The sequence below is a fragment of the Ruditapes philippinarum genome, unplaced genomic scaffold (assembly GCF_026571515.1).
Source record: "Ruditapes philippinarum isolate M1 unplaced genomic scaffold, ASM2657151v2 ctg84_1_1_1_1, whole genome shotgun sequence".
NCBI lineage: Eukaryota > Metazoa > Mollusca > Bivalvia > Venerida > Veneridae > Ruditapes > Ruditapes philippinarum.
Genome location: NW_026865113.1, coordinates 12,157 through 40,071, shown reverse-complemented (window position 1 = coordinate 40,071; position 27,915 = coordinate 12,157). Strand labels below are relative to the sequence as shown.

At 33.5% G+C, this 27,915-nt stretch overlaps 1 protein-coding gene across 1 annotated transcript; it reads right to left on the bottom strand.

The window, feature by feature from the left end:
• Positions 1–26,292, bottom strand: LOC132727860 (monocarboxylate transporter 2-like). Its single transcript, XM_060713448.1, has 5 exons — positions 25,873–26,292; positions 8,286–8,455; positions 4,260–4,403; positions 2,128–2,832; positions 1–236 (listed from the first exon to the last, which is right to left on the bottom strand). The coding sequence occupies exons 1-5, from the start codon at positions 25,929–25,931 to the stop codon at positions 52–54; spliced, it is 1,263 nt and encodes a 420-aa protein (XP_060569431.1). The 5' UTR covers positions 25,932–26,292; the 3' UTR covers positions 1–51.
• Positions 26,293–27,915: the final 1,623 nt, after the last annotated feature.

Here is a 27,915-nt window from a genome sequence, read left to right as displayed (position 1 = left end):
TTCAGAATAACAAAAATTGTCTTATTTATTAATCACTGTTGTAGATTAAAATCAATTTTGAGTCGTTTTTGAGACTGAAATTACAGATATTGTTATTGTTTCTTTCTTCAGTCCATTGGCAACACTAGAACGCCTTTTGAAAAGAACAATTGTGAGAAAAACAGCAGAAGTCGCCAGAAGTGCACTGATTGTCAGAACAACGATACCATAAGAACCGGAACTGTCTCTGATGCTACCTGGAGAACGTAAAAGAATTACATGAATATAAGAATGAACTTTTAGGTAAATTATTAAAACTGCCTAAAATATAAAAGGACTGCAATGAATATTACCAATAAATTCAGAATGATATTTTAGATATTTATCTAGATCATGAGATCGTTTATTCAGGTGACGTTTATTCTAAAATTGAAAACAAATATTACAGTTATGGCGAGTCATACACCCACTAGCAACCTTAACTTTTGTAACAATAGCCACCACCGGGCTGCGACAACGCTCGACTTTTTTATTTTTTTCTAAAAGAAAATAAATAAACGTTTTAAACAAATATTTAAAAAGAAAATTTAAGACAAAAAAAAATGTTTTTTAATATTTTTATATTAATAGGTCCGCCAAGTTACACTTCTTGTTTTGTCTAAGCATGAATCATTTCCATTAAAAATAACAAAGTTAAGGAAATATAAGCAGAATTCAATCATTTGACAGTCAAAGCCATTTAAAGGTCAAAGTCATATCTAAATTATTCAAAATGTTTGTTTGGTCACTAGTGTTATTTTGTGCACGTATATATCAAGTCCGTACATAAATAACAAAATTTTGACAACTTAACACAAATATTGCAGTCAAAGTCATTTAAAGCTAAATGTCACAGTCAGTTCAACCTTTAGAGTAGTTTGTTAAGTGTTTTGTCCAAGTATTAAGATAATCTATTGATTCATTACCGAGTTACAGTCAATGATAAAAAACCCAGAGAATTTTAATAACTTTACTTTCAAGGTCAATGTCATAAATGTGCCAAGGTCAATTTGAGTTGAAAATACAAAAAGTTCTTATCCTAAAGATTATTGGATTATTGTTTCTTTATATGAAGTCAATCCATTCATTACTATCAAAGTTATAACCAGTAACAGCAAAAAATGAACAATTTCAATAATAAGTTTGAAAACAATCCATTCAAAAATAACAAAAATATAGTCACTTATAGCAAATTTAGCAAAAATCAAGCAAAATTTACAAGTAGGCATTTGACATAAAAGGTCAAGGTCATTTATGACGACTTGTCAAGGTTAGTCTAACCTGCTTAAAGGTCTTGTCCCAAGAGTTGTTGTGACTAAGTATAAAGACAATACACTAAGAACTTAAAACGTTATGATCAAGGTTATAATTTGCGGACGGCAGCGGTAATGCGCCATGACTAGCAATACGGGGATCCAAAAACAGTCCTAACCCGGGTTGTCATATAAGCTTGCTATATAGCAAGTTTAATTACAATATCTCATTCCTAACTGTTGTTATTGACCAGAAACAATTTTCTCTATTTTAGTAATAGTGACCTTTACCCCAGGGATCTAACACCAATCCGTACTGGGGTCTTCATGAGTTAATTTGCTAAGTACCAAATCTGATGACAATATTTCGTCCGAAGTATGAATTGGACCGACCGAAAAGCTGACTTCTATATACCCCCATAACTTCGTTTGTAGGGGTAGAATGACACAAAGTAAAGTTATTTTGAAATTTACCAGAACAGTCATCGTTTACCTATGGATTGGCATAATGTCACTTTAAAACATTACAGAGTTTGTTAACAAGCTTATTTCTTAGTTTAGTTGCTTTTCGAAAGTAACAAACAAATAAAACTATTTTAAAGTAATTCGTACAGTTTCATTTAAAACAATTTATTTTGATATATAACAATGCCATAAGTATTTTTGATATCAAAGTCTTCAAATTCGGAATTAAGTTAAATTTAAAACATTTAAGTAAAGATCGATATGTTATCATTGATGCATCACTAATAATGGAATAATATCAGTTTTCGTCAAAACTGTTCATTCCTACATACAATCAAAGTAAATGAAAAAGGAAAAATGGATCAGAATGTAATGAATGTCCCAGTCTTACCGAATAGAGGCCCAATTCCAAAATTCAATACACCCGCTGATGTAATCAGCAATCCAGAACCGATTGGGACAAAATCTATCCTGACAACTTTCAACACAAGAATATGCTGAGATGAAAGAATTCCACCTATTGCTAAACCTGACAAACAAACGGATAAAGCAAACAAAGCATAGCTGCTTCCGACATAAAGAATCAACTGTCCAATAAAACCAATGATAGCTGAAATGATTGGAATAAGAAAGGGATTAACACTGTCTATCTGTCCTACCAAGCCTGGAATGAGTCTTGAAATTGTGCTAGCAACATTGTAAATAACAAGTGCGAAAATTCCACGCCAAGAATTGCTACCGAATCCCTTCCATTCACTTATATCGCCTCTAAACTTGTTTTTCGTGTTCGTACATCCATTTGAAGTTTCTTTGTCTTCCTCACATTTGGGCGTCAGTGATTGTTTATCTATTGAAGTTTTGTTTGCCCAGATAATTACTAACATTGGAAATTTGTTACAGTAAACAGCTCCAAGTATAAGGAATGAGCCGTTGAGTCCGTACTGAACAAGTAGCCAGTCAATAAAGTATGGATAGACTACACCAGATAATGATGAAGATGCCATTAGGAGAGAAATGCATAGATCTCTCTTCTTGCCGATAAAGATTCTGCCAATTAACAAAATCAAACTGACATATGATAATGAAATTCCAATACCTGAAAAGAAAGTTAAAAAAATCTTGTAAATACGCAAAACATTCGTTTAAAAGAAATTATTTTCTTCAGTAAATATGTATTTCTCAAATTGCCAATTATTCATGCATGAAGTGCATATTGTATATTCCTTCAATGTTGGTAGTAACCATCTATATTACAAGAATAGAAATATAGAGTAACATTTTGCTGATTACATTCGAATCTTTGATAAGGCACTGACATTGTGCGGCCTTGAAACTAAAAGATGATTTTATGTACATTAAAAGTTGCTGGATTCGCAAAAGCACCAAACATTGTAAGTGAAATGTTTGTCGACAGTGTTTATAGAATGTATACAAATAAGAAAAATAACTTGAGCGCCCAGTTGCTCTCACACGACCAATAAATTGAAAAATCGTTTCTTCGACTAATCCACAATAACACTATTATTTAATGGCGAAATGGCTGAGTGGTTAACGCGTCGGACAAGTAATTTAAGGATTGTTCACCGCATTGGTTGAAACCCTGTCAGGGGCCAGTCGTTGTTTCCTTCAGCAAAAATAACTTACATTAATTGCTTAGTATTGGTAGGTTCCAGGAACGGATTCGATAGTGTTTCAGTAAGCTTACAGCTTCCAACATAATCGAATTAAAATAAATTTGTATTATGATACATGTGTACATGCTGGATTTATAACCACTTGTTAAATAATTTTATTAAACTTTAAGACAATTATAAAATATACATTTGTATAATATAATCAAATACTTATATATAATATATTCGGCATAAATTTAAGACTCCCTGAAATCTAAAATATATGAAAACATGCGTATCAACTCCTTTATACAAGTTTAAGAATATATCAGCTATGGACTAAGGTAAGAATAATATGAGAAATATTTACTAAATGATCTAATTTCGACATTTGTTGTGAAAAGAAGCCATTTTTCTTGTTCATGCAATATTATAATGTCATAAAACGCAATACATAATGTACAAAGTAAATAAAATTGTTATTTGAACTTAAATGAACTCCACTGAGATCTATAGAATTTGAAATTCTTACATAGATCACATTGTGTGCTAAGGTAAGGCAAACTGCAAAAAAATAAAAATTTAATATAGGAATATTCTCAGTATTAATTTGTAAATCTATGTTTGTGTGATTTTAGTCCAATTTGACTTAAAAGCAATTCATGGATCTTTAATTTTGCACACATGTTATTAATCTTGACAAACATATTCTCAACGTTCCAAATATCCCCCGAAAAAATAATTTCACCCCCTTCATGTCAAGAAACCTTAGTTGAGTTCCTCTTAAGGGTAATAATATCAATGTAACTTTGTATGTTAAAAGATCTCAATTGAGAATAATTCCAAGTTTGTACAGTATCAATCAGTGCTTATTTGAGTTTAATGAGCAAAAAAAACAACAATGCAATACCTGCTGTAATACCAAGGGATACGTATAAATGTTCTATTCTTGTAGCAAAGAAGGATGCAAAAAATCCAACAGGAACGAGTATACAGGATATAGATATTACCCAACGTATGCCTATTTTAGTGACAAGGACTCCACTCAAAACACCTGAAATGACATAAAACGATAGGTTTATAGCTATCCGTCTCTCGATCCGAATCTCTCCACCTTTCAAGAATATAAGAGTATTATCATTGGTTCGACCATAGGGCGAGGCAAAATTATTTCGTAATAATTGATCTTATAGACATTTGTTTATCATCGCCATTTCAGAAACATGTAGGATATATAGTCAGTCACTTGCGGAACAATGAATTATTACTGGTAAGTCATCATGAAATGACAAGGCAAGCAATATGGCAAAAAATTCTAACGTTTCTTTCTCAAAAAGAAGTTAAAAAGCTTTTTGCACTATAAAACAAGCAATTATCATAGTACTGCAAGCAATACGAAAGTCCACTGCCGGTTAGAACCCCCACAATATTCTGAAGGGCCGTCGCCATTCAATTGTGCCATTGTGAAAGACATGAATGAACATATTATTTTGAATTCTTAGTTTTTATGTATCATAGTAATGTGTTAAGTTTCCCTGCCTAGTGAGGAAATTATGTTTATACAACAGATAATCAAATGATCCAATTTTCTCAGGATAGATGTACAGCTTATAATTTCACATGTTTTCTCTATTTTTTGTACATTTACTGGAAAAGTTCCAAATTCTTTAAAAGTGATCTCAGGAAACAGTTTCTTTGGGGGACGGCCAGAAAACGGACTGATAGACACTCTAAGGATAAATCTTTAAACTTCCCTGATTATTATCTTAACATTCTTAAACTAAAGAGAATAAAAACTCTTGAAATAAAAAATGCTAGACTTAAAAGAACAATTATATTAATTATCTTAAATTTAATTTACAGAAACAAAGAAGACAAGAACCGGTTGAACCGGATGATGCTCCCCGAGGTTTTTGACACAGGAAAGTATATAAAAATGAACAAAGGGCAAAAACTCCAAAATAAGGCAAGGCGGTGTTTTTTTGCACTTCTATTCAATGAGATCTATCTATCTATAAAGTTTCCTGATGATATGTCTTATAGTTTCAGAGTTATGTCCCGGGTAAAATTCAAAGTGTAAGAATGAACAAAGGGCAATAACTCCAAAATTAGACAAGGCTTTGTTTAGGTTCTTTAAGCATTGCAGTTCTATCCAATGATATCTATCTACCTACAAAGTTTCATGTTGATATCTCTAATAGTTTTAGAGTTATGTCCCGGACAAAAGTCAAAAAGTAAAAGTAAACAAAGGGCAATAACTTCAAAATAAGGCAAGGCAGAGTTATGATTTTTTAGCACTGCACTTCTACCCAATGAGACCTATCTATCTACAAAGTTTCATGTTGATATCTCTTATAATTTTAGAGAAATGTCCCAGACAAAGTTCAAAGTGTCAAAATGAACAAAGGGCAATAACTCCAAAATTAGGCAAGACAGAGTTACGGTTCTTGTGCACTGCAAACCTACTTAATGAGATCTATCTACCTACAAAGTTTCATGTTGATACCTCTTATAGTTTTAGAGTTATGTCCCGGACAAAGTTCAAAGTGTGAAAATAAACAAAGGGGAATAATTCAAAACTTAGGCAAGGCAGAGTTACGGTTCTTGCGCACTGCACACCTACTCAATGAGATCTATCTACCTACAAAGTTTCATGTTGATACCTCTTATAGTTTTAGAGTTATGTTCCGGAAAAAGTTTAAAAAGTAAAAATAAACAAATGTAAATAATTCAAAAATTAGGCAAGACAGAGTTACGGTTCTTGTGCACTGCACACCTACTTAATGACATCTATCTACCAACAAAGTTTCATGTTGATACCTCTTATAGTTTTAGAGTTATGTCCCGGACAAAGTTCAAATTGTAAAAAAAACAAAGGGCGATAATTAAAATATTAGACAAGGCAGAGTGCGGTTCTTATGTACTGCACTTCTTCTGAATGAGATCTATCTACCTACAAAGTTTCATGTTGATACCTCTTATAGTTTTAGAGTTATGTCCCGGACAAAGTTCAAAAAGTAAAAATAAACAAAGGGGGATAATTCAAAAATTAGGCAAGGCAGAGTTACGGTTCTTATGCACTGCACACCTACTCAATGAGATACATCTACCTACAAAGTTTCATGTTGATACCTCTTGTTGTTTCAAAGTTATGTCCCGGACAAAAAAGCGGACGGACGGACAGACGGAAAGACGGACGGACGGACGGACAAGGCGGCGACTATATGCTCACCCGAATTTTTTTGGGGAGCATAAAAAGTGAAAAATCACAATTTTCAAATATATCATTTATAGTTATAAAGAAGAAAATATAAAAAATGTAGTACAAGTTTCAAATAAATTTCAAGTTCAAAACAAAAATAATCAATGAAACTCAGGCGCTAGACTTATAAATCTAATCACATATGAGGTAGTTTTGATAATGAACATATATTTTGAATTTAAAGTAAATCTATGAAGTAATAAGAAAGTAAAAAAATAAATAAGAAAAAATCAAAGATTAAGGAGAAGTTAAATCTTAGAATATGAACGCTAGTCATACTAGGAACTCCACTGAGGTCTAAAATCCTGAAAATATAAAATTTATATTTCTTTCATAGACCGGTAGGGGTTCTTAAAACAGTAAGATATTCAAACGATTAGTTAGTAATATTTTCAGAAATAAATTGAAAATTGTAATTTTGTGCTGTTCTTAGCCAGATTAGTGTAAAAAGCGTTGTAACGTTTTTCAATTTTGGCTATTTTTTACAATGAGAATATTTATTCTGGAAAAACTGAGTGAGCGAATCATCTGAAATTTCGCACACATGTAATTGGTCTAAACCTTCATCAGATGGAACATTAATCTAGAAAAATGTATACAGCCCTGTCATGTCATAAAAAAAACTCAGTGGAGTTCCTTCATATAAGGTGTGGGAATTTAAAGTAAATCTTTTAAGAAATGAAAAAGTTTGATTAAAAAATAATAATTTCTAGAAAAAGTTCTAAGTTCAATGCGGAAATTATTCTTATAGTCAAGCTATAGTATTGAATCGTTTTACTCATGATTTGAGTGATAACAACACACATATATCATATATTTGAAGTTTGAAATAGATACATTAAGAAATAGAGAAGTTATAAAAAATATTTTTTCATGAAAATTTTTAACTTAAAAAGGGAGGGGGGATTCTAATAATATTGAGTTGTGAGCCTTCTTACAAATGATGTGGTGGATGATCAAAAACACATATTTGAAGTTTGAAGCAAATAAAGAACTTGTAGTAGATTAAACTGTGTAAAAACTTTAATCAGAAATCTAGACGCGATCGCGGACGCTACGTGAGTAGGACAACTCTCAATATACCCTCTAAAGTCGAGCTAAAATGATGTGCTTAAAATGAAGTGCATTATCTCCATACTGCCATTTATTCATTTTACAATTTTCATTAAAATACATGTATTTCAGTACTTATTGCTTTATCACAAATATTGTTATATTTGCCATAGTTAAGTCTGTTTGTTGCCATAGCAGCCAAATATTCAACATAGGAAAAAAAATGTGCATAATCTCCAGACTGCCATCTACCTATATTTCAAGTTTCATTGTGTCATCACGGGATTCAGTTTTTGTGTAAAATTTGCCATAGTTTAAGTCTAATTGTTACCATAACAACAACATTTTTCAACATAAAAAGAAAAAAAATGGTACATTATCTCCAGACTGCAATTTACCCAAATATCAAGTTTCATAAAACTATTTCAGTGTTTTTGCATTATCACGGTATTCAATTTTGTGGACGGACAGACTTGCTGACGAACGAAGTGTAAACCTAAAGTCCCATCCGGTTAAATCGGTAAGGCACTAATAAAATGATAGAAAAATAAATCAAAATTAGGTAACTGACCTCAACCAGCTTAAAAATAAGTTTGCTAAGACAAATAAACAAGCTATTACCCAAACTCAAGGTAAATCCACCAAGAAGTGATTGTACAGCTACAGTTTTAGCCCGGCCACTTTGAAATGTGTCCAAAAGTGTAATGTAGAAAGTCGCAAATTGAAACACTATGCCGAGTTCAAAGAAAGCATTCATTACACAGAGAACAAACAACAAGTTCCTGGTGGTACTGGAAAAAAACAATTATTAATTGTAGGATGTACATAACAGTTTATTTGAAGATGTCATATCGAATGTTCGTAGACTTTATAAAGAAGCAACAACAAAAATGGTAAAATAATATTTATAACAAAAGTAGTTGATCAAGGTCTAACAAATATAACAGTTACTTATGAAATTTCTCCTAAAAAGCAAATGATTTTCGCGAAGGACGCATCCTTAGGCGGACAGAAACTTTGCAACATAAATATTTAAGCAAACATATTCATACAAATAACATCGAAGAGAATCGTACCCATGTCATGCATATTATGTCGGTGATGTAACAAAAATCACGTTTCAGTTTGAACGAAAAGACAAAAAAACTAAGTAAAGAAGCAACCGAGTTACACCAACAGATAAAGTAGGACGACTATTAATACAATCATTATTTTATAACTGGTCTGTTATTGGGAATATATGCTCCAATATTTGCTTTTCGTGATAATTTTTAGGTTCAGACAAGGAAGGTCAACTTATATCTTCAACTGACTAAATGAATTCTTGAAGTTTTAGCACATCAGCTTTCGATATATTTCAGTCGATAACAATACTATTTACACGAATATGACTTTAGTTTTGGTATAAGTAAATTATCCACAGTTATATTGAAACTTATCCCTGCATGCTATATCTTATCGGGTTTATTTGTAGCCACATAAATTTCATTGCTACCGCTATCATAAATTAAGGAAATAATTTACCAAATCTTATATTATCATTACTTCGATTTAGTATCATTTAAACACTTCTACGATGAAGGATTAGCAAGTCTGATTTTTTATGGAGATGTGATTTAAAAACTTCGTACGATCTTGGGTCACGATAATTTTTCTGCAGTCTTTAAAAAAATTGTTAAACGTTTTATTAAAAGAGGTTTGTATGACCCTACTTTTTAAGGCATAGAGGTGACATGTGTGTGTGTTTCTATTTATCTCGTGCGCACGAGATTCTATGTCGTGGCCACAGTTATTAAGTCGTGGGTACGAGATAATTAAGTCGTGAGGACGAGATACTATGTCGTGCGCATGGGATAAATAAATCGTACGCACGAGATACTATGTCGTGGCAACCAGTTACTAAGTCGTGCACACGAGATAATTAAGTCTAGGGCATGAGACACTATGTCGTGGCCACGAGTTACTAAGCCATGGAAGCGAGATAATTAGGTCGTGACCACGAGTTACTCAGTCGTGGCTACGAGTTACTTTGTCGTGGCAACGAGTTACTTTGTCGTGGCAGCGAGATAATAAAGACGTGGCCACGAGATACAATGTCATGACCACGAGATACTTAGTGGCTACGAGTTATATCTCGTGCTCACGAGTTACTTAGTCGTGGAAACGAGATGATTAAGTCGTAACCACGACATAGTATCTCGTGCCCACGAGTTACTAAGTGGTGGCCATGAGTTACTAGGTCGTGGGAACGACACTTAATAACTTGTGGCCATGACATAGTATCCTATTGCACCACTTAATTATCTCGTGCGCACGACTTAGTAACATGTAACCACACATAGTATTTAATGCGCACCACTTTATTATCTTGTGCCCACGACTTGGTAACTCGTGTCCAAGACAAAGTATCACGTGAGCACCACTTCCACTTAATTATTTCGTGCGCAAGAATTAGAAACTTGTGTACGTCATGGTACCTCGTGCGCTGGAGATAAATAAAAAAAACACACACACACACATGTCACTTCTGTGCCACCGTACAAACCGCATGCTTAGCGTTCAACCCTAATACAGTTGGACCGCTTGGTAACATCTGGAAGACCAATTGAGAGACTTTGTAATGGACAGTTCGTAAAACCGATCGGGACTGAATTTTCGTCTTCTGCCATTCTTTCTTCGAGCCGTTGTTATGCGATTTTCTTTCTGCTCTGTCATTTTTTAAGACATTGAGTACTTTTGTCACGGTCACTGGGTTATTTTTTTTATATGTATCTATATGATAATTTGTGTTTTACTTCAGGGATTCTGTTTTTCTGTATTTTATTGCCACATCAGTGTTATAAGTGCCGTATTGAGGCCGTAAAAAGTCGCCCCGTACATATAATCAAAGCTGTTATATTTTTTAATCCTTGAAGATTGTCTAGTACAGTGAGTTGGCCAATAACGGGTCACTAGCGAAACTTTTAGTGTTTATGAACGAACGATTTTTAGATTTATATATAAATGTATGATGATAAGAAGTATTTTTATTCCCCTTTTACTGTATACTTCTTGTGAATTCATATTTTGAATGCATCGTGGTGCATTTACCGTTTCCAAACCCTTTGTAAACATGCCAATAGCGGGTCAAATCGGCCATTAGCGGGTCACGTGATAAACGAACGGGGGGTTTTCTCAAAACATTAATTATCTGTCAAATTCTTCCCTTAACCAGGAAAATATTACACAACTATGTGTTACCGCTGAGTATTAAAGTGAAAAGGGTACCAATAAGTAAAGAATCCAAGTGGCAGCTGCATGATTGTGGTAAAAACAATAATGATTGTAATAATGCTGATCTAGATATCTGCTCAATGAATTGTAAATTGTGTAGATAACATATTTATTTCATTTTCAGGGTTACAGGGGACAAAGCAGCTCATCGAAGCAATTTTGTGCACATTCTATGTAAAATTCCATTTAATTAACTGTAACACAAGTCTCTTGTTGTGAATCAAAAGGTTAAAATGCAGTCTCAAGAAATTTGCATGTTCTTCTATGTGGTCATTATGAGGATACACTTTCTAAGAATAACAAACAAACAAAATTGTCAACTGATTTTCTCTTATTGAGTACACTCTGTGATATAAACAAATAAAATTATAATAAAATACATGTAATGATGTAAAACAATATTGACTACATCATTTAACAATACTGACTTGGTTCAACGTCAAACCTAAAAAAAAACACATGTGAATAATGTTTAACAATATTGACTAGATCATTAAACAATACTGACTTGGTTCAAAGTCAAACCTAAAGAAAAACCCATGTAATTATGTAAAACAAAATTGACTCGATCATTAAACAATACTGACTTGGTTCAACGTCAAACCTAAAAAAACCAAAACATTTAATTATGTAAAACAATATTGACTTGGTTCAATGTCAAACCTAAAAAAATACATGTAATGATGTAAAACAATATTGACTAGATTATTAAACAATACTTGCTTGGTTAAATTATGAATTTTCAGTCATTTACAGGCACATTATGTGTATGAAAGATTAATAATTCTGTCGAAAGTGCAAAAATGAGTTTAAATATGTTGTAATATGGATTTATATCATATGAGATGCTTATCATCTGATAAAAATACCTTTGAATATAAAATCATTGTGATAAAGCAAGTAAATTAATACAAAATACCAATTAACTTTTACTGAACTAAACCTAAGCAAAAAGGAAACTAAAAATGGTTCAGAAATATGACCAATAAGTAACTTTTGGAAAGTGCAAAATGGACATTAAAAATAACTAAGCTTTGAAAAAATAAAGTGATAGCCTTAAAATAACAAGACTTTGAAAAAAATAATGATAGAATTGTTAGGCTGAATTGGCTTTTACAGAGTTGAAAATTTACACATGTTTATTCCTTGTTCAGTGTCATAGCAGGGCCTTCTGGGATTTTATCGAACATTACAGAAAGTTTTTGAAAATTACTCTCAATATCTGGGTGAAATATAATATAGTTGCATGGCAACACAACCCCACCACCTTCAGAACTTGGAGCCGGCCATGGTTGGAAACTCTGAGTGGGCTCACCGGTAACTTCAGCTTCGATATGTCCTTTGTCCATAATGGTACGAAAAAACCCCAGCTATCCCTCGTGGAACATGGCCAATTGGAAGTCCTGCTACATCTCGCAACCGTAGCTGGCGTTTTTGGTCAGTGACACTATCATGTAACAATGTTTGGAATGACTCAAGTGGCGGCAACCACACCAAGCAGGCATCAGTATCGTGGATATTTGTATATTCAGGCTCTACAGTTAGACATTCTGAGGCCAAAGCCTCTCTGGGCCATCTCACTTAACCACTCAGCCATAGATGTTTCTTCCTGTTCAGTGAAAACAGTAGCAGGACCTTTCATAGTGTTGATGTCTGTTTCCCCACTGTATCTCCTTTGCAAAAACCCGTATGACAGTCCATGGTCACATGCAGCTTTTCTTAGTGATATACTCTTGTTACTTACACTGTATAGGGCTCGTCTCACTCTCTGCACTTTCCCAGGACTCATTCGCTTCCCTCTGTATTTTTTACCACTGAGGAGGCTGCATTCTGGGCTGGACTACATTGAACACTTTTTCTCTTTCCCTTAGGCATTAGAATCTGAAACAATAAAACAAGTAAACAAATGAGCTTGTCATGTCATGATGTGAGTAATGACAAAGAACAATAACCAAAAGTCCGGGGGGGGGGGGGTGATTACAAAAATATTCATGCTAGAGTGATAAATCTATCACATGTGATGTGTGTGATAATAAGTAACAAACATTTGAAGATAAAAGTAGATACCACAAGAAATGAAGAAGTAATAATAATAATAATTTTAAACAAAATTCTAAGCTCTTCTGTAAAAAAATGTGTGCTAAAGTAATAAATTTTGTCAAACATCCTGTGGGTGATGATAAAAAACATGTATTTGAAGTTTAAAATGGATAACTTAAAAATAAAGAAGTTACTGTACAGTTAAAAATAATATTTTAGAATCTAGTCTAAAACAATAGTATTTCAATGTTGCAGCAGTTTATACTACACCATATTTTAGCATGGACTGCATAATTCACTTGCAATAATAACATAAATAAATTAAATTTTATATTTATTTGTATACAAACCAAAATTTGCTTTAGAAAATATTTTCTTAAACCTGTTGAATAACTTTGAGGCGGTCCCTTCCTGGACAAATTACATGACCCGCTATTGGGCAACGTGATGCAATTTAATTGACCAGCGCTATCACTATAATTCCTCATGCATTTTTTAAACGGCTGCTGCTGCAGATAGTTAACATATTGGGCATCAAATACCTACCAGCTTTGATCTAATATCTTTTGGGGTTTTTCAGCAATTAAGCAGCGACTGCGAATTTGTGTTGTTACTGGCGCAATATTTCGCGACAAACGGAAACGCTTGGTAAAGCATCTGAATGAATCTGATTAGAATTATCCGGATGTTTACATTTTTTTTTCGCTGTCGAGGAGCTAACATCCAAATGCACATGACTGTTAGGTTATAAAACATTTAAGTTCAAAACATTAAGTAAAATAATTTATTAAATTACTGACTGACCCGTTATTGGCTATGATCCGCTATTGGCTAACTCACTGTACGACATTATTGTTATGCGTACATGTTATAACATGTGGTATTTTAGCTCCTTATATTAGTGGAGCGGGAAATAAGGTATTTCCTGTCAAAATAGTGCAAATTGTGATACAAGCATGAAACTTTCAGGAAATCATCTTTAGACCATGTAGATGTCAAATGTGAAGTGGGCCCAAAAATATCTCTGCTCATTCAAGATGGCCGCCATTTTCAAAATGGCCGCCATATAAATTTGACATATATTTGATTTACGTTAAAGAGAGCAATGATATTTGTTATAGGAAGCTACAGGAAACATTGAATGCTGAAAACAATACACAAAGCATTTCAACAATAAAGTAAAAGTACAAAAATAGAAAATTTAAGCCTTAATTTCATTTAAAAATGGCGTCCGATTTCAAGATGTCTGGTCTTTAAATGAGTAATGAAGAAAATTCTGCCGTTACTTGTATATTTCTATAATATATATTTATGTATTTTAATATTGTATTGTTTACAACAATTTTGTATGCACTTTGTGATTATTCTTCAGGCAAAAATAGTTTGTAATGTATTTTTAATTTAGCAACTTAATTGCTGAACAAAAATATACATGTAGTTAAACCGACGTCGGTTTTCTCAAGAAAGAAATTTTCAGTAGGTAAGTTCAATTTTTAAATAAAATATTAGAGCATATCATATATTTGAAGTATGAATTTTAAATAGTTACATCCCTTTATTTTTTGTGTGATATTTGCAGATAAAGCCAAAAATAGTTACTCCCCTTTTATGTACCTATTCCATTTATAATGTGGCAGATGATAATTATTTCATTGACTCATTCATGTAATGTAAAAATGATTCACCTTTTTGTCCTTTAATAATCAGGTAAAACTATTAATACTTTTGTTCACAAAATATATTAATATAAGAATGTTATTTTTCCAAACACTGCTGACTAGTATATTTTATGAATCATTGATAAATGAATATCCAGATTTAAATAAACAAAACGCATAATATCTTTATTAATGAATTTACCAATGAATTCATGTTTTGAAAAGAAACTTTGTTGATACTTGTAGGTTAATCAGAAAACAGAACTGCTGAATGATGTCAAAACAGATAAAATTGTCTAACAGAGAAGTTATAGAAGTTAAAACAGATTGGTCCAAGTGTTGTTTATGTCAGACAGTTACAAAAGAAAAGCTAAGCTGTCCACAAGCCAAATGTATTGAACACACTGATGGATATATACAACTAGCAGTTAACATTCCCGAATTTGAAATACTCAATAGATTACCTTTACCATTAAACACTAAAAGATTAAATGAAGGTGATGGTATAGAAGAAACTCTTAGAAGAAATGGTGCTAAATACCATAATAGTTGTAAACTGAAATTTAAGGACACAAAGCTGGAAAATTATCAAAAGCTGAAAAGGGAAATTGCCGCAACTAATGATGTCCCAGATGTTCCCTCCAAAAATGCCAGGCGTGACTCATTATGTCGTGCATCAGATAAATTAACATCATCCTATTGTTTCTTTTGTGAAAAGGAACTCGGGAAAAATGGTACTAGAGAAGCGATGACAATGCAACTGAATGAACGTCTGAATAGAGCAGCAGAGTTTCTTCAAGACAAGAAGTTGTTAGCTAAGCTTAGTTCTGGGGATGTTGTAGCTCAAGAAGTCAAATATCATACAAAATGTTTAGTTTCGATCTATAATAGAGAAAGATCAATCCTGAACAGTCAAACAATGTCTTCAGATGAAGTAAAACGTTTAGAAAATGAAGCATTTGAGCTCGCTTTTGCTGAACTTGAAGCGTATATCTACGAATCACAACGTAATACAGATGGAACGATAGTTGTATTCAAATTGTCTTTTTTATATGACATGTTTGTAGCACGACTACGTCAGTTAGGTTTCTTAAATGAAATACATAAATTTAGATTTAAAGACAGAATACTCGAGAAAATTCCTTTACTTGAAGCAAACAAAAGTGGACGGGAAATAGTGTTTGCCTTTAAAAGTGATATAGGACCGACAATTGTTCAAGCATGTGACTATGATAATGCTAAGGAACTTTCAAATACTGCAAAACAGGTTAGGGGCCAAATGTTAAATACAAAATATAATTTTACAGGCCAGTTTGAAGAAGGCTGCCAAAAGAAAAGTGTACCTCAAAGTTTAATTGAACTTGTTTCAATGTTAGATTACGGTTCAAATATTGCAACACAGCTTGAAGAAACAGCATCAAAGTCTACCCTTGCATTATCACAATTGCTGCAGTTCAATTGTAGACCAAATAAATTTAGCACTTACCATAGCAAGAAATATGAAACACCATTTCCAATATTTGTAGGTCTTCTTATATATACGAGGACGAGGAAAAGACAACTCATAGATGAGCTTCATTCATATGGTTTATGTATATCGTATGATCGTGTACTTGAACTTTCAAGTGAGTTTAGTGAAGCCACTTTGTGCAGATATGCTGAAGAAAATGTTATTTGCCCAGGAAATCTCCGAAAAGGTTTATTCACAACTGCAGCGGCTGACAATATTGACCATAATCCTGGATCTACGACCGCCAAATCATCATTTCATGGAACTGGAATGTCTGTCTTTCAGCATCCGATTAATGAGAACGATGGTATACAACGCAAGTCAATTACAATATCAGGTAAATCTATTTCCAAAAAGGTTTCAGAGTTACCAGCCTCTTACACAAATTTGAAACCAGCATCAATTAGATCTAAACCTGTTCCACCAGACTGTGAAATAAATATCAGTACTCTGGACACAGATAGCATTTTTTCAAAACACTTTGAATATGAGTACCAATGGCTAAATCATGTAAACTTAGATGTCAATGACGTTAAAGATTTGAATATGTCATGGCCTACCTATCATGCTTCACAGCAACGTGCAAAACAAATCAGCGTCTGTATCAATGCTATGTTGCCATTGCTGGCTGATTCTTCTCATACTGTTACAACTATCAAACATTGTATGGATAAAATAAGAGAAGTAACAAATTTCTTAAATCCTGCACAGACACCAGTTATGGCTGTAGACCAACCCCTGTTCGCCATTGCAAAGCAAATACAATGGTCATGGCCAGAGATATATGGAGAAAATATGTTTGTAATTATGTTCGGGGGCCTTCATATAGAAATGGTTGTCTTGAAGGTACTTGGAGAGCTTCTGAAGGGGAGTCGATGGACTGATGTATTAGCTGAAGCAAAGGTTGCTTCAGAAGGAACAGCCAATTCATTCCTTACAGCCTCAAGTGTGACAAAAACAAGGCAAGCACATCAAATAACTGCATGTAGTATGCAAATGCTACGCTGTGAGGCATTTGAAAAATACAAAACTCAAAATGAAAACAGTGACATTGTTATGCATGACTGGATAAAGGAGATGAATAAGTCTCGTTCTCTCTTCCAATACTGGAGCATGATAATTGACTTGGAACTTTTGATGTTAATATTTGTTCGCGCATTGAGAGAAGGAGACTTTTTGCTTTATAAGGAGGCACTTGGCGAAATTCTACCATATATGTTCAGCCTAGACCATGTCAATTATGCTAGGTGGCTAACTGTTCACTTAAGAGACATGTTAGAGCTTGAAAGCAAAGCTCAAGATGTAGCTCAAGCTTTTCAAAATGGACAATTTACAATAAAAAAGACAAATAGAGAATTTAATTTCATAGCTATTGACCAAGCGCATGAGCAGAACAATGCTATGGTAAAAGGTGACGGGGGAATCATTGGAATAACTGAAGACCCTGCTGCTCTTAGAAGATGGACGATAGCTGGTCCTGAACTTAATAGAGTTGTAAATGAGTTTCAAGGACTTGCCACTGGTCAAGAAACGAACGCGAGCATCATATGCAATCACAAGCTTACGAAAGAGAATTTATTAAAAATTGTTTATCATTTATGGAAGAAATTCGCAACCGTGGTAATCCATTTATGGAAGAATCAAATGATCTAATAACACTTGACTCTAACATAGTAGTTGACACTTTAACTGTTTCTGCAATACAAAACCTTAAATAAATCGGTGTAAAACAATATCATATGTTTTGGGACAACATTAAGAAAAAGGCAGGATCTACCTTTAATGACCCTATCAAGAAGAACAACTTACCATTGATAGGTAGAAAAGGAAAGGAAAAGTCACCAGGAGACCAAGCCCAAAAGAGCAGTGAAAGTCTTTTCTCTAGATTGTTTATATCATGTTAGGCAAGAGGATGTGACTTGGAAGAATTTTTCAGCCATGAAAATGCACCTACCCCACCATCATTGAGCTCTTATGGTAACTTGAATCCAGGAACTACAAAGTCAGATTTAATGAAAGTTTTAGAGTCTGAAATAAGCGAACCCCAGGTTGAACCAGATGCAGATTGCATTATTGTAGATAGAGCTGCTATGATTAATGCTAATCCGCCAAGGGATTCTAAAACATTTCAAGGGTACGTAAATAATGTTGTCATTCGGAAGGTTGAAGCCTACACTTTAAAGTATAAACGAACAGACATTATTTTTGATAGATATTTTGAAAGCAGTTTGAAATCTTTCACCAGACAGAAAAGGGGACAAGGTGCAAGACGAAAGATAACAAGTAATAGTAAAATACCTACTGGTTGGAGTTCATTTTTAAGAGTGGATGAAAACAAGTCTGGATTGTTTCAGTATATAGCTGATGAAATAATAGCTCATCCGTTCACCGGCAATGGATGTGTTTTTGTAACAAAGGATGAAAATGTTCTAACTACAAGTTTATTAAATATCGATAAAATTTCACCCTGCAATCATGAAGAAGCAGATACGCGTATATTTGTGCATGCCAAACATGCAGCAATGTCAGGAGCAAGACAGGTTATAATTCAGAGTACAGACACAGATGTTGTAGTGATAGCTATTTTCAGTTTTAATAAACTTAACTTAAGTAAATTATGGATCTCATTTGGTCATGGCAAAAACTTTAGATGGGTTCCAATACATGATATTGTGCACAGACTAAAAGAGAGAGCATTAGGTCTTCCATTTTTTCATGCGTTCACTGGATGTGATACGGTTTCGTCTTTAAGTGGTAAAGGAAAGTTGTCAGCTTGGAACACGTGGAGCGTATATGGTGATGCTACCGAAACATTTTGTAAGCTGTCAAATCGACCTGATTCTGTAACCATTGAAAATATGGACATTCTTGAACAATTTGTAGTTTTTTTATATGACAGGTCTAGCTCATGTGTTCATGTGAATCAAGCTAGGCTTGATCTTTTTGCCAAGAAACAAAGACCCTACAACCGAATTCCACCAACTCAAGACGCATTACATCAACATGTGAAACGTGCTGTACATCAGGCGGGACATGTATGGGCACAATCAATGACTGCAATACAAATTCTGCCAGATGTTGTTGAATGGGGGTGGGAATGTTTAGATAATAAACAAATGCCAGTAATATCTATATCTTGTCAAGAATTACAAAAATGTGGTTGTCAGAAAAAGGCATGTGAAACTAGAGTCTGCAGCTGCTTCAGAGTAAATTTACCTTGCACTATGCTATGCTCATGTAACTGTTAAATATCACTGCAGCTAAACAGACCTAGCTGCAAAAGACAATGTTGGAATATTTTCATATAAAAAATAAGATTGTTACATTGACATTAGCATTCAATAAAATCAATATTGTATGTTCTTGTGACATATAAATATACATGTATACATATATTCTTTTGTAATACAGTATCTTATGAAACTAATAACTAAAAAAGGTTTATTTTCATTATTATAAACATAATTTGATTATTTCTGATATGTTTAAAACACTTTTTATATAAAAACGCCCAAAATTTTTACAACACATTATACTTTAAAATGAAATAACAGTTTTGCACAAAATCGGCGGCCATATTGGACGCCATCTTGAATTTTGAAGAGGTATCTAAGCGGAATTTTGTAAGATTTAAATTTTTGAAAAGGAGAAACTTTACACATGCTTTAATGTAAGTTTAAGGCCTGTATACATAGTTTGACGGAATAAACTATTATGTACGTGAAATATATATGGCGGCCATTTTGAAAATGGCGGCCATCTTGAATAAGCGGAGATATTTTTGGACCCACTTCACTTTTTACATCTACATGGTCTTAAGATGATTTCCTGAAAGTTTCATGCTTGTATCACCATTTGCACTATTTTCTCAATTTCCCGCCCCACTATATTTGAGCTGTGATTCCATCACACTTAGGATATTTTGCCTGCTTTTTAATTTTGTCTCTTGACAGCTTATCTGTGATATGCAGGCTTCATAAACTCTGATGTCGTTTCAAAATGCCATTTCATTTACTAACGCACATTGGTTTTTTGGTATAAGTATGCTGCCTTCGCAGCTCAGTGAATACACTAATGTAAGAAAATGAACGTTAGTAAAACATTCGGCCGAGAGTATCGTTTAGGACACGCGCAATTATCTATCGTTTTACATGGAATTGCAATAATGTGCCACATAGAAGGTTCCGTGTAAACCGCCATATGAACACGTGTGTGGATGTTATAAAATTTTACCTGTTCATGTTAAATGTTGAATTCTGGTTAAGCCGGTGCTAGGGGGCGTGGACGGTAGCTTACAACTACTACTATATGAATAGGCTCAATCAAACCGAGCCTGCATCATTTTCAATTTTCCATGGTGAGTTTTTTTTAAGGTATTTTGTATTTTTTCTATTTTAACGAGTTTGCTGGCGGTTAATTTTAACTAGTTTGCTGCCGGTTAGTTGCTCACTTGGTTGACTGTGTGCGTGAACAAGGTTTTGGCAATGGGTGTTGCTTGTAATTTCTTTGTTTTACGAGTGATAGATAAAAAAGTGGAATTCAATAATTGTGTTTGTATTTAGCTTCAAAGACATAAAATAATACTGCATAAGTGTAATTACCTGTCTTTCATTTCCATATTTATTCATCAGCGACATATAAAATTTCAGTACCTGTAATACGAAACATTCTTAAAAGGACTTAAATTTAATTTGACGGATACGTAATGGAGATAATAGGTTGTTTTTCTTGTGTTTTTGTATTTTATTATTATCAGCATATATAATTTTGAGAATAATCGCCAAAATTACAATATAATGCAATCACGGTGCCTGTACAGCGTGACTCAATGGTAAAGTCAATCAGGATTAGTTTTTCCTCAAAATCTTTTTAGAGAAGAAAAGTGTACGGCCCGCTCATTCACACATTTTTAAAAAAATATCTTATCGGTATGTTTTTTAATAACTTTGCTTTTACTCAACCGATTTGGATCAGATAAGGCGCAGAGTACCCGTAATCATATTAGCTACTCACGGTAAATCAAAGTTTAAACCCCTGAATTTTCATTCCTTTTTCACTGTTTCTTAGAAAAATATATACTAAATCTTATAGATTAACTATGTCCAATGTATCTAGTGAATGCAGTGATGTTTTAAAATATTTTAATAAAGTTATGTTGAAATGGCACGGAACACACTGTTATTCTAAAAGATACGGTACACTCAAATTTTAGGTATAACTGAAATCAATCTTAAAAATATATGAAAATTTGCTTTTACTTATGATGTTAGTGTCTTTATCTCATACATTGTATATATAATAAGCTTTTAGTGTAATGATACCTTGCAAAACATGTCCCAGGGTCTAGTTGACGTAGGACTAGTTGAAATATATATATATTTATTGCATATGTTACTATATATAGTAATATATATAGTTATATAGTAATGAAAATGCGTTTCTTTTTTCTGAATATGACATGCGAAAATCCCGTATTTGAGCAAGTGTGCCAATAAGCCATATTGGCGCACTTGCCAGGTGTGCCATATTGAGGCTATTTCCGGTTATCACGCACCTGTTGTACAGTAACGGCAGAACGTCCGCGTGTATACACGTTACGTAATTGACAACCGCATTGCTAAAAATGGCCGTCGAAAGGACGTTGAAATCTTTAGCGAATCGCTTGATGGATTTAGACTATAAAATCGAAAAACACGGACAGCCAATTAATTAATATATGAGAACAATCGCTATTTAAAGCCCTCGGACAAATAAGTTACCAAATGTGCCAATATGGACTAAAGGCACACTTGCCCCATGTTATAACCTCTACATATTTCAACTAGTCCTACGTAAACCCTGGGACATGTTTTGCAAGGTATCATTACACTAAAAGCTTAATTATTCAAAATTTAACTTTTTCAAGAAATTCGATTTTCATATATACCTAAAATGTTAATGTTTATGTGTGCATTAATTGTTACGTACTTTATGAACTTTATGTCATTGCCAGGTTTAAAATCGACTAGGGTATGTGAAACGCTTTGATCTTCACAGGATCGTGCGCTTGCATGTAAAAAGCTTTTTCTTTAGTTGCTGTTGATAGAAAAATATGTTGACTTTTTTAATTTGCCTTTTCAATTTTAAAATAACGTCATCAAATTTAATTTTCCAAGTAAGGAAACGTACTCTTAAATCTATTATTATTTAGAATTTAGTGTGTGTATTTTGCTGAAATATACGTGCTTTTTTCTATATATCCTCTTTTATTTATATAGGAAATCCAAACAGTGCAAATTAAATCATGTAGTAATGTATTATAGTAAATAACTTTATCACATAAACCGCGGCTAGAGCCATTTAATAATCAAAGCACAGAAGCCCTGAATTTGTTTGGGTCTCAGAATGACAGAAAGGTGAAGGTTATAAACCAATTTGTTTGTATAGTGTCACCAATGCTGTTTCCAGTGTTATAACTATAGTAAATTGGCTATAAAACTAATTGCAACACTGCACTGATATTCAATTCAATGTTTATTTGGCTTGAGAAAAGAAAAATGTTGCCTGAACTGGGATTTGAACTCCAGACCTCTCGCTATCAAAGCGAGCGTGTAAAGCCCTCGACCGCGGGAGTTATAAGATAACAGCATGAAGAATACCATAGTATTCTAAATTAAAGTTTGTAACCCTTATTAATTTCGATATATTTTGTTCACGGTAAACCTGTTGTTTAACACTGAAGTAAATAATCATGGAGCTGAATATAAGCATGTATATCAATAAGAATAACACAATGTTAGAAATCTTCGACCAATCGGGAAATATTTTTTCGTTACATAAATATATGCGCCTGTCATTCAACAATCTTTACGCAGTGATCTCCCCTTCATTTGTCGGCGTTAATGTACATATGAAGGGAAGTAACCGCTTCGAGGAGTCTGGAATACTTTCGGTATTTGCAAATAATAATATCAGGGTCTGAAATTTCGCTACCATTATTTGTTTGGTCTGACGACCCAAACAAATAAAAACGATATTACACTAGTGTAATAACACTTTGACGTGACGTCATTTGCGCTATTTATATATAAACGCGCTAATGTCAGTGTTACACTATAGATGCGTCAATGAACAAGAGCACCGCTAGGCAGAGCATTACATGCCCGAAAGTGTTTTTTAGAAAGGTTGAAGGTTCTAAGATATGACATAAATTAAATAAAGTATTACCTCCTTCAAATTGCAATCCTCCTATAAGGTTTGAATATTTTGGGCCAAATGGAACTTAAGTTATTCTCTGGAAACTGTTTTCAGTTTTGAGGTAAAAGCGACCTTTAACTTTGACCTTGTGACCCCAAAATCAATAGGGGTGTTCTATCCGATATTGACAATCATCCTATGAAGTTTCAACACTATGGGCAAAATAGAAATTAAGTTATGTTCTGGAAACTGTTTTCAGTTTTAAAGTAATAGTGACCTTGACTTTTGACCTTGTGACCCCAAAATCAATAGAGGTCTTCTACCGAATATGGACAATCATCCTATGAAGTTTGAATATCGTGGGACAAATAGACCTTTAGTTATGCTCCAGAAACTGTTTTCAGTTTTAAAGTAATAGTGACCTTGACATTTGACCTTGTGACCCCAAACTCAATAGGGGTCTTCTCCCAATATGAACAATCATCCTATGAAGTTTGAACACTGTGGGCCAAATAAAACTTAAGTTAAGTTCCGAAAACTATTTTCAATTTAAGGTAATAGTGACCTTGACCTTTGACCTTGTGAGTTGTGACCCCAAAATTAATAGGTTTTTTTCCCCAATATGGACAATCTTCCTTTGAAGTTTGAACACGGTTGGCCAAATGAAACTTAATTAAGTTATGCTCCGGAAACCGTTTTCAGTTTTAAGGTGATAGTGACCTTGACCTTTGACCTTGTGACCCCAAAATCAATAGGGGTCTTCTACCCAATATGGACAATCATCCTATGAAGTTTGAATATTGTGGGCCAAATGGAACTTAAGTTATGCTCCGGAAACCAAATTGCTAACGGACGGACGGACGTTCCAACATTTTGGGTTTAGGGGCTATTTTCTTTGTTATTTTCTTTGTTTTCTTAAGGGCTACTAGCCCATAAACCCTTTGATCACGGAATGAACCTATTGTTCTCTTTTGTTCTCTTTACTGTTATATAGCCCCTAAACCCAAAATGTTTGCTCGGACAGACAGACGGACGGACGGATAGACAGACAAACGGACGGGCGGACGCCAGGGGGTATATCATAATTTGCCCAAAATTCTTTTGGGCATATAAAATATGAATTGTTTTAACTGTTAATCGTTCTCTTGTTTGAATATGTGATAAATAGAATATTATATTTGTGTAGATTCAATACTAAATTTATTGAACTCGTTGAATAAAACAATATTATGCTCGCCAGAGGCTCGCATAATATGATTTTATTCAACTTGTTCAATAAATATAGTAAACCTACAGTCATTCAATATCCTTATATTTATTAGATATAAAAGCAGCCGAAAATTAAAAGGCCTATATGATAAGAATTTTCTCTATCTTTAATGATTTACCTTTATATTAAAAAAAAACTAATAATATTATTTTTCTCAAAACAGTGACCATCACTTTAAAAAATGAAAACTTTGTAGATGCCAATGCAATAGTTAGAATGGGAATAGACTGTGAATAACAAATAAGAGATAGAATTTACTGCTCGAAACTTACTCAAGTTTTGAAATTATGACGGAACTTTAAAGTAAATTGAAAAAAAACATTGATAAGCCAGCTGTTGATTGACACGTAAATTTATGTTAATTGTACGAATATCATAATATGTGCTAGGGTCTAGGGACTTAAAAGATGCGGAATTTCCAGGGTTTTCACCATGTGATCATCCCATACGAAACGCTGTCGGACCAAATGTTAACTATATAGCCTCTTTTTATTCTATATATCTTTTTAGTGAAAAACCTCTCTAGTTTATGTAGCCCCGTTTTTTTAGAGTATTTTGGCAACTCCATATTGTATTCCTGATCGTTTTTCTAGAGTCAAAGTATATGTTACAATTACAAAGGAGAAAAAGTGGTGGATTTAAAAATAAATTTTTGAAGAAAAAGTAAAAAAAAAATATATAAGTAAATGTACTTCTAAACGTAACAAATCAACGCAACACAAAATACACGTATGTTATGTAAACAGTACAAAATCCTTTAGTAACAAAAGACATGCAAAAATTAAATATACTATTTCCCTGCACTGGATTGCTAATCATGAAATAATCAAATATGGTAGAGTACAAGTAATGACATCAAATATTGTTTGAAAGTCTAGTGATACAAATATTCCAATGTATGGAAATCTTTTAAAATAACAGTCTGTTCTGTACCATTTCAAGATAATTTTATGAAAATATGCAGAACATCACTGCATTTACTAGATACATTGGACATAGTAAGTCTATAATATTTAGCATTCATTTTTCTATGAAACAGAATTAAAAAACCGTACAACTTGCTTGAAATCGCTTGTTGTGATTCGTGAGTGTGTACCGTTCCCCTCGGCCCAGGCTATGAAAAAAATGTTATTATTATATTATTGTCGAATGTTATTAAGGACCATTCAGGGGTTTTCAAAACTTTGATTAAACGTGGGTAGCTGATAAAATTGGGGGTACTCCAGGCTTTATCTGATCAAAATCGGTTACGTAACAGCAAAGTTATTAATAAAAACATACCTGAATTGGTGAAAAATCTGCGTGTACCGTAGCCGAAAAGCCACGTGGTATGGCCACATCGAATCATAATGAAAGAAAATGATTTTGCCCAAAAAATTTTATCCCATAAAAAATAATGATTTTATCAAAGAGTTGATCTTTTGTATTGGTGTTTCTGTCTCACGCTGATCACAAAATGTCACGTGGTATAGGCACCTTGTACAATGGCGGTATCTATTAACAAAGCAAGTTGCTTTCTATGTGTTATAAAAATAACGTTTCTATAAAATAATGCATGCATGAAATTAACCCTGCAAGAGGTTACACTTTTTGAAAGTTTATCATAAACACTGCTTAGTTGACGGTTCAAAATAAATGTTGAAAATGTTCAAAAAAAAAGAAAAATCTAACAATAATAATAATGAAACGTCTGTTAGTTTCAACTATGTGCAAATAATTCAACTGTTAAAGTTATTCCATCAATAAAATTATATTTCTGAAATAACAGTTTTGCACAAAATCGGCGGCCATATTGGACGCCATCTTGAATTTTGAAGAGGTATCTAAGCGGAATTTTGTAAGATTTAAATTTTTGAAAAGGAGAAACTTTACACATGCTTTAATGTAAGTTTAAGGGCTGTATAAATAGTTTGACGGAATAAACTATTATGTACGTGAAATATATATGGCGGCCATTTTGAAAATGGCGGCCATCTTGAATGAGCGGAGATATTTTTGGGCCCACTTCACTTTTTACATCTACATGGTCTTAAGATGATTTCCTGAAAGTTTCATGCTTGTATCACCATTTGCACTATTTTCTCAATTTCCCGCCCCACTATATTTGAGCTGTGATTCCATCACACTTAGGATATTTTGCCTGCTTTTTAATTTTGTCTCTTGACAGCTTATCTGTGATATGCAGGCTTCATAAACTCTGACGTCGTTTCAAAATGCCATTTCATTTACTAACGCACATTGGTTTTTTGGTATAAGTATGCTGCCTTCGCAGCTCAGTGAATACACTAATGTAAGAAAATGAACGTTAGTAAAACATTCGGCCGAGAGTATCGTTTAGGACACGCGCAATTATCTATCGTTTTTCATGGAATTGCAATAATGTGCCACATAGAAGGTTCCGTGTAAACCGCCATATGAACACGTGTGTGGATGTTATAAAATTTTACCTGTTCATGTTAAATGTTGAATTCTGGTTAAGCCGGTGCTAGGGGGCGTGGACGGTAGCTTACAACTACTACTATATGAATAGGCTCAATCAAACCGAGCCTGCATCATTTTCAATTTTCCATGGTGAGTTTTTTTAAGGGATTTTGTATTTTCTCTATTTTAACGAGTTTGCTGGCGGTTTATTTTAACTAGTTTGCTGGCGGTTAGTTGCTCACTTGGTTGACTGTGTGCGTGAACAAGGTTTTGGCAATGGGTGTTGCTTGTAATTTCTTTGTTTTACGAGTGATAGATAAAAAAGTGGAATTCAATAATTGTGTTTGTATTTAGCTTCAAAGACATAAAATAATACTGCATAAGTGTAATTACCTGTCTTTCATTTCCATATTTATTCATCAGCGACATATAAAATTTCAGTACCTGTAATACGAAACATTCTTAAAAGGACTTAAATTTAATTTGACGGATACGTAATGGAGAGAATAGGTTGTTTTTCTTGTGTTTTTGTGTTTTATTATTATTATCAGCATATATAATTTTGAGAATAATCGCCAAAATTACAATATAATGCAATCACGGTGCCTGTACAGCGTGACTCAATGGTAAAGTCAATCAGGATTAGTTTTTTCTCAAAATCTTTTTAGAGAAGAAAAGTGTACGGCCCGCTCATTCACACATTTTAAAAAAAATATCTTTTCGGTATGTTTTTTATTAATAACTTTGCTTTTACTCAACCGATTTGGATCAGATAAGGCGCAGAGTACCCGTAATTATATCAGCTACTCACGGTAAATCAAAGTTTAAACCCCTAAATTTTCATTCCCTTTTCACTGTTTCTTAGAAAAATATATACTAAATCTTTTAGATTAACTATGTCCA

Bases quoted from the DNA above. Each gene is read 5' to 3' on its own strand.
- LOC132727860 (XM_060713448.1), bottom strand. From the start codon at position 25,931: ATGTGGCCATACCACGTGGCTTTTCGGCTACGGTACACGCAGATTTTT. The intron at 4,404-8,285 runs GTAATAGCTTGT...ATGTCATTTCAG, and splicing joins TGGATTTACCTTGAGTTTGG to GTGTTTTGAGTGGAGTCCTT. The intron at 237-2,127 runs GTAAGACTGGGA...TACGTTCTCCAG, and splicing joins TGGAATTGGGCCTCTATTCG to GTAGCATCAGAGACAGTTCC.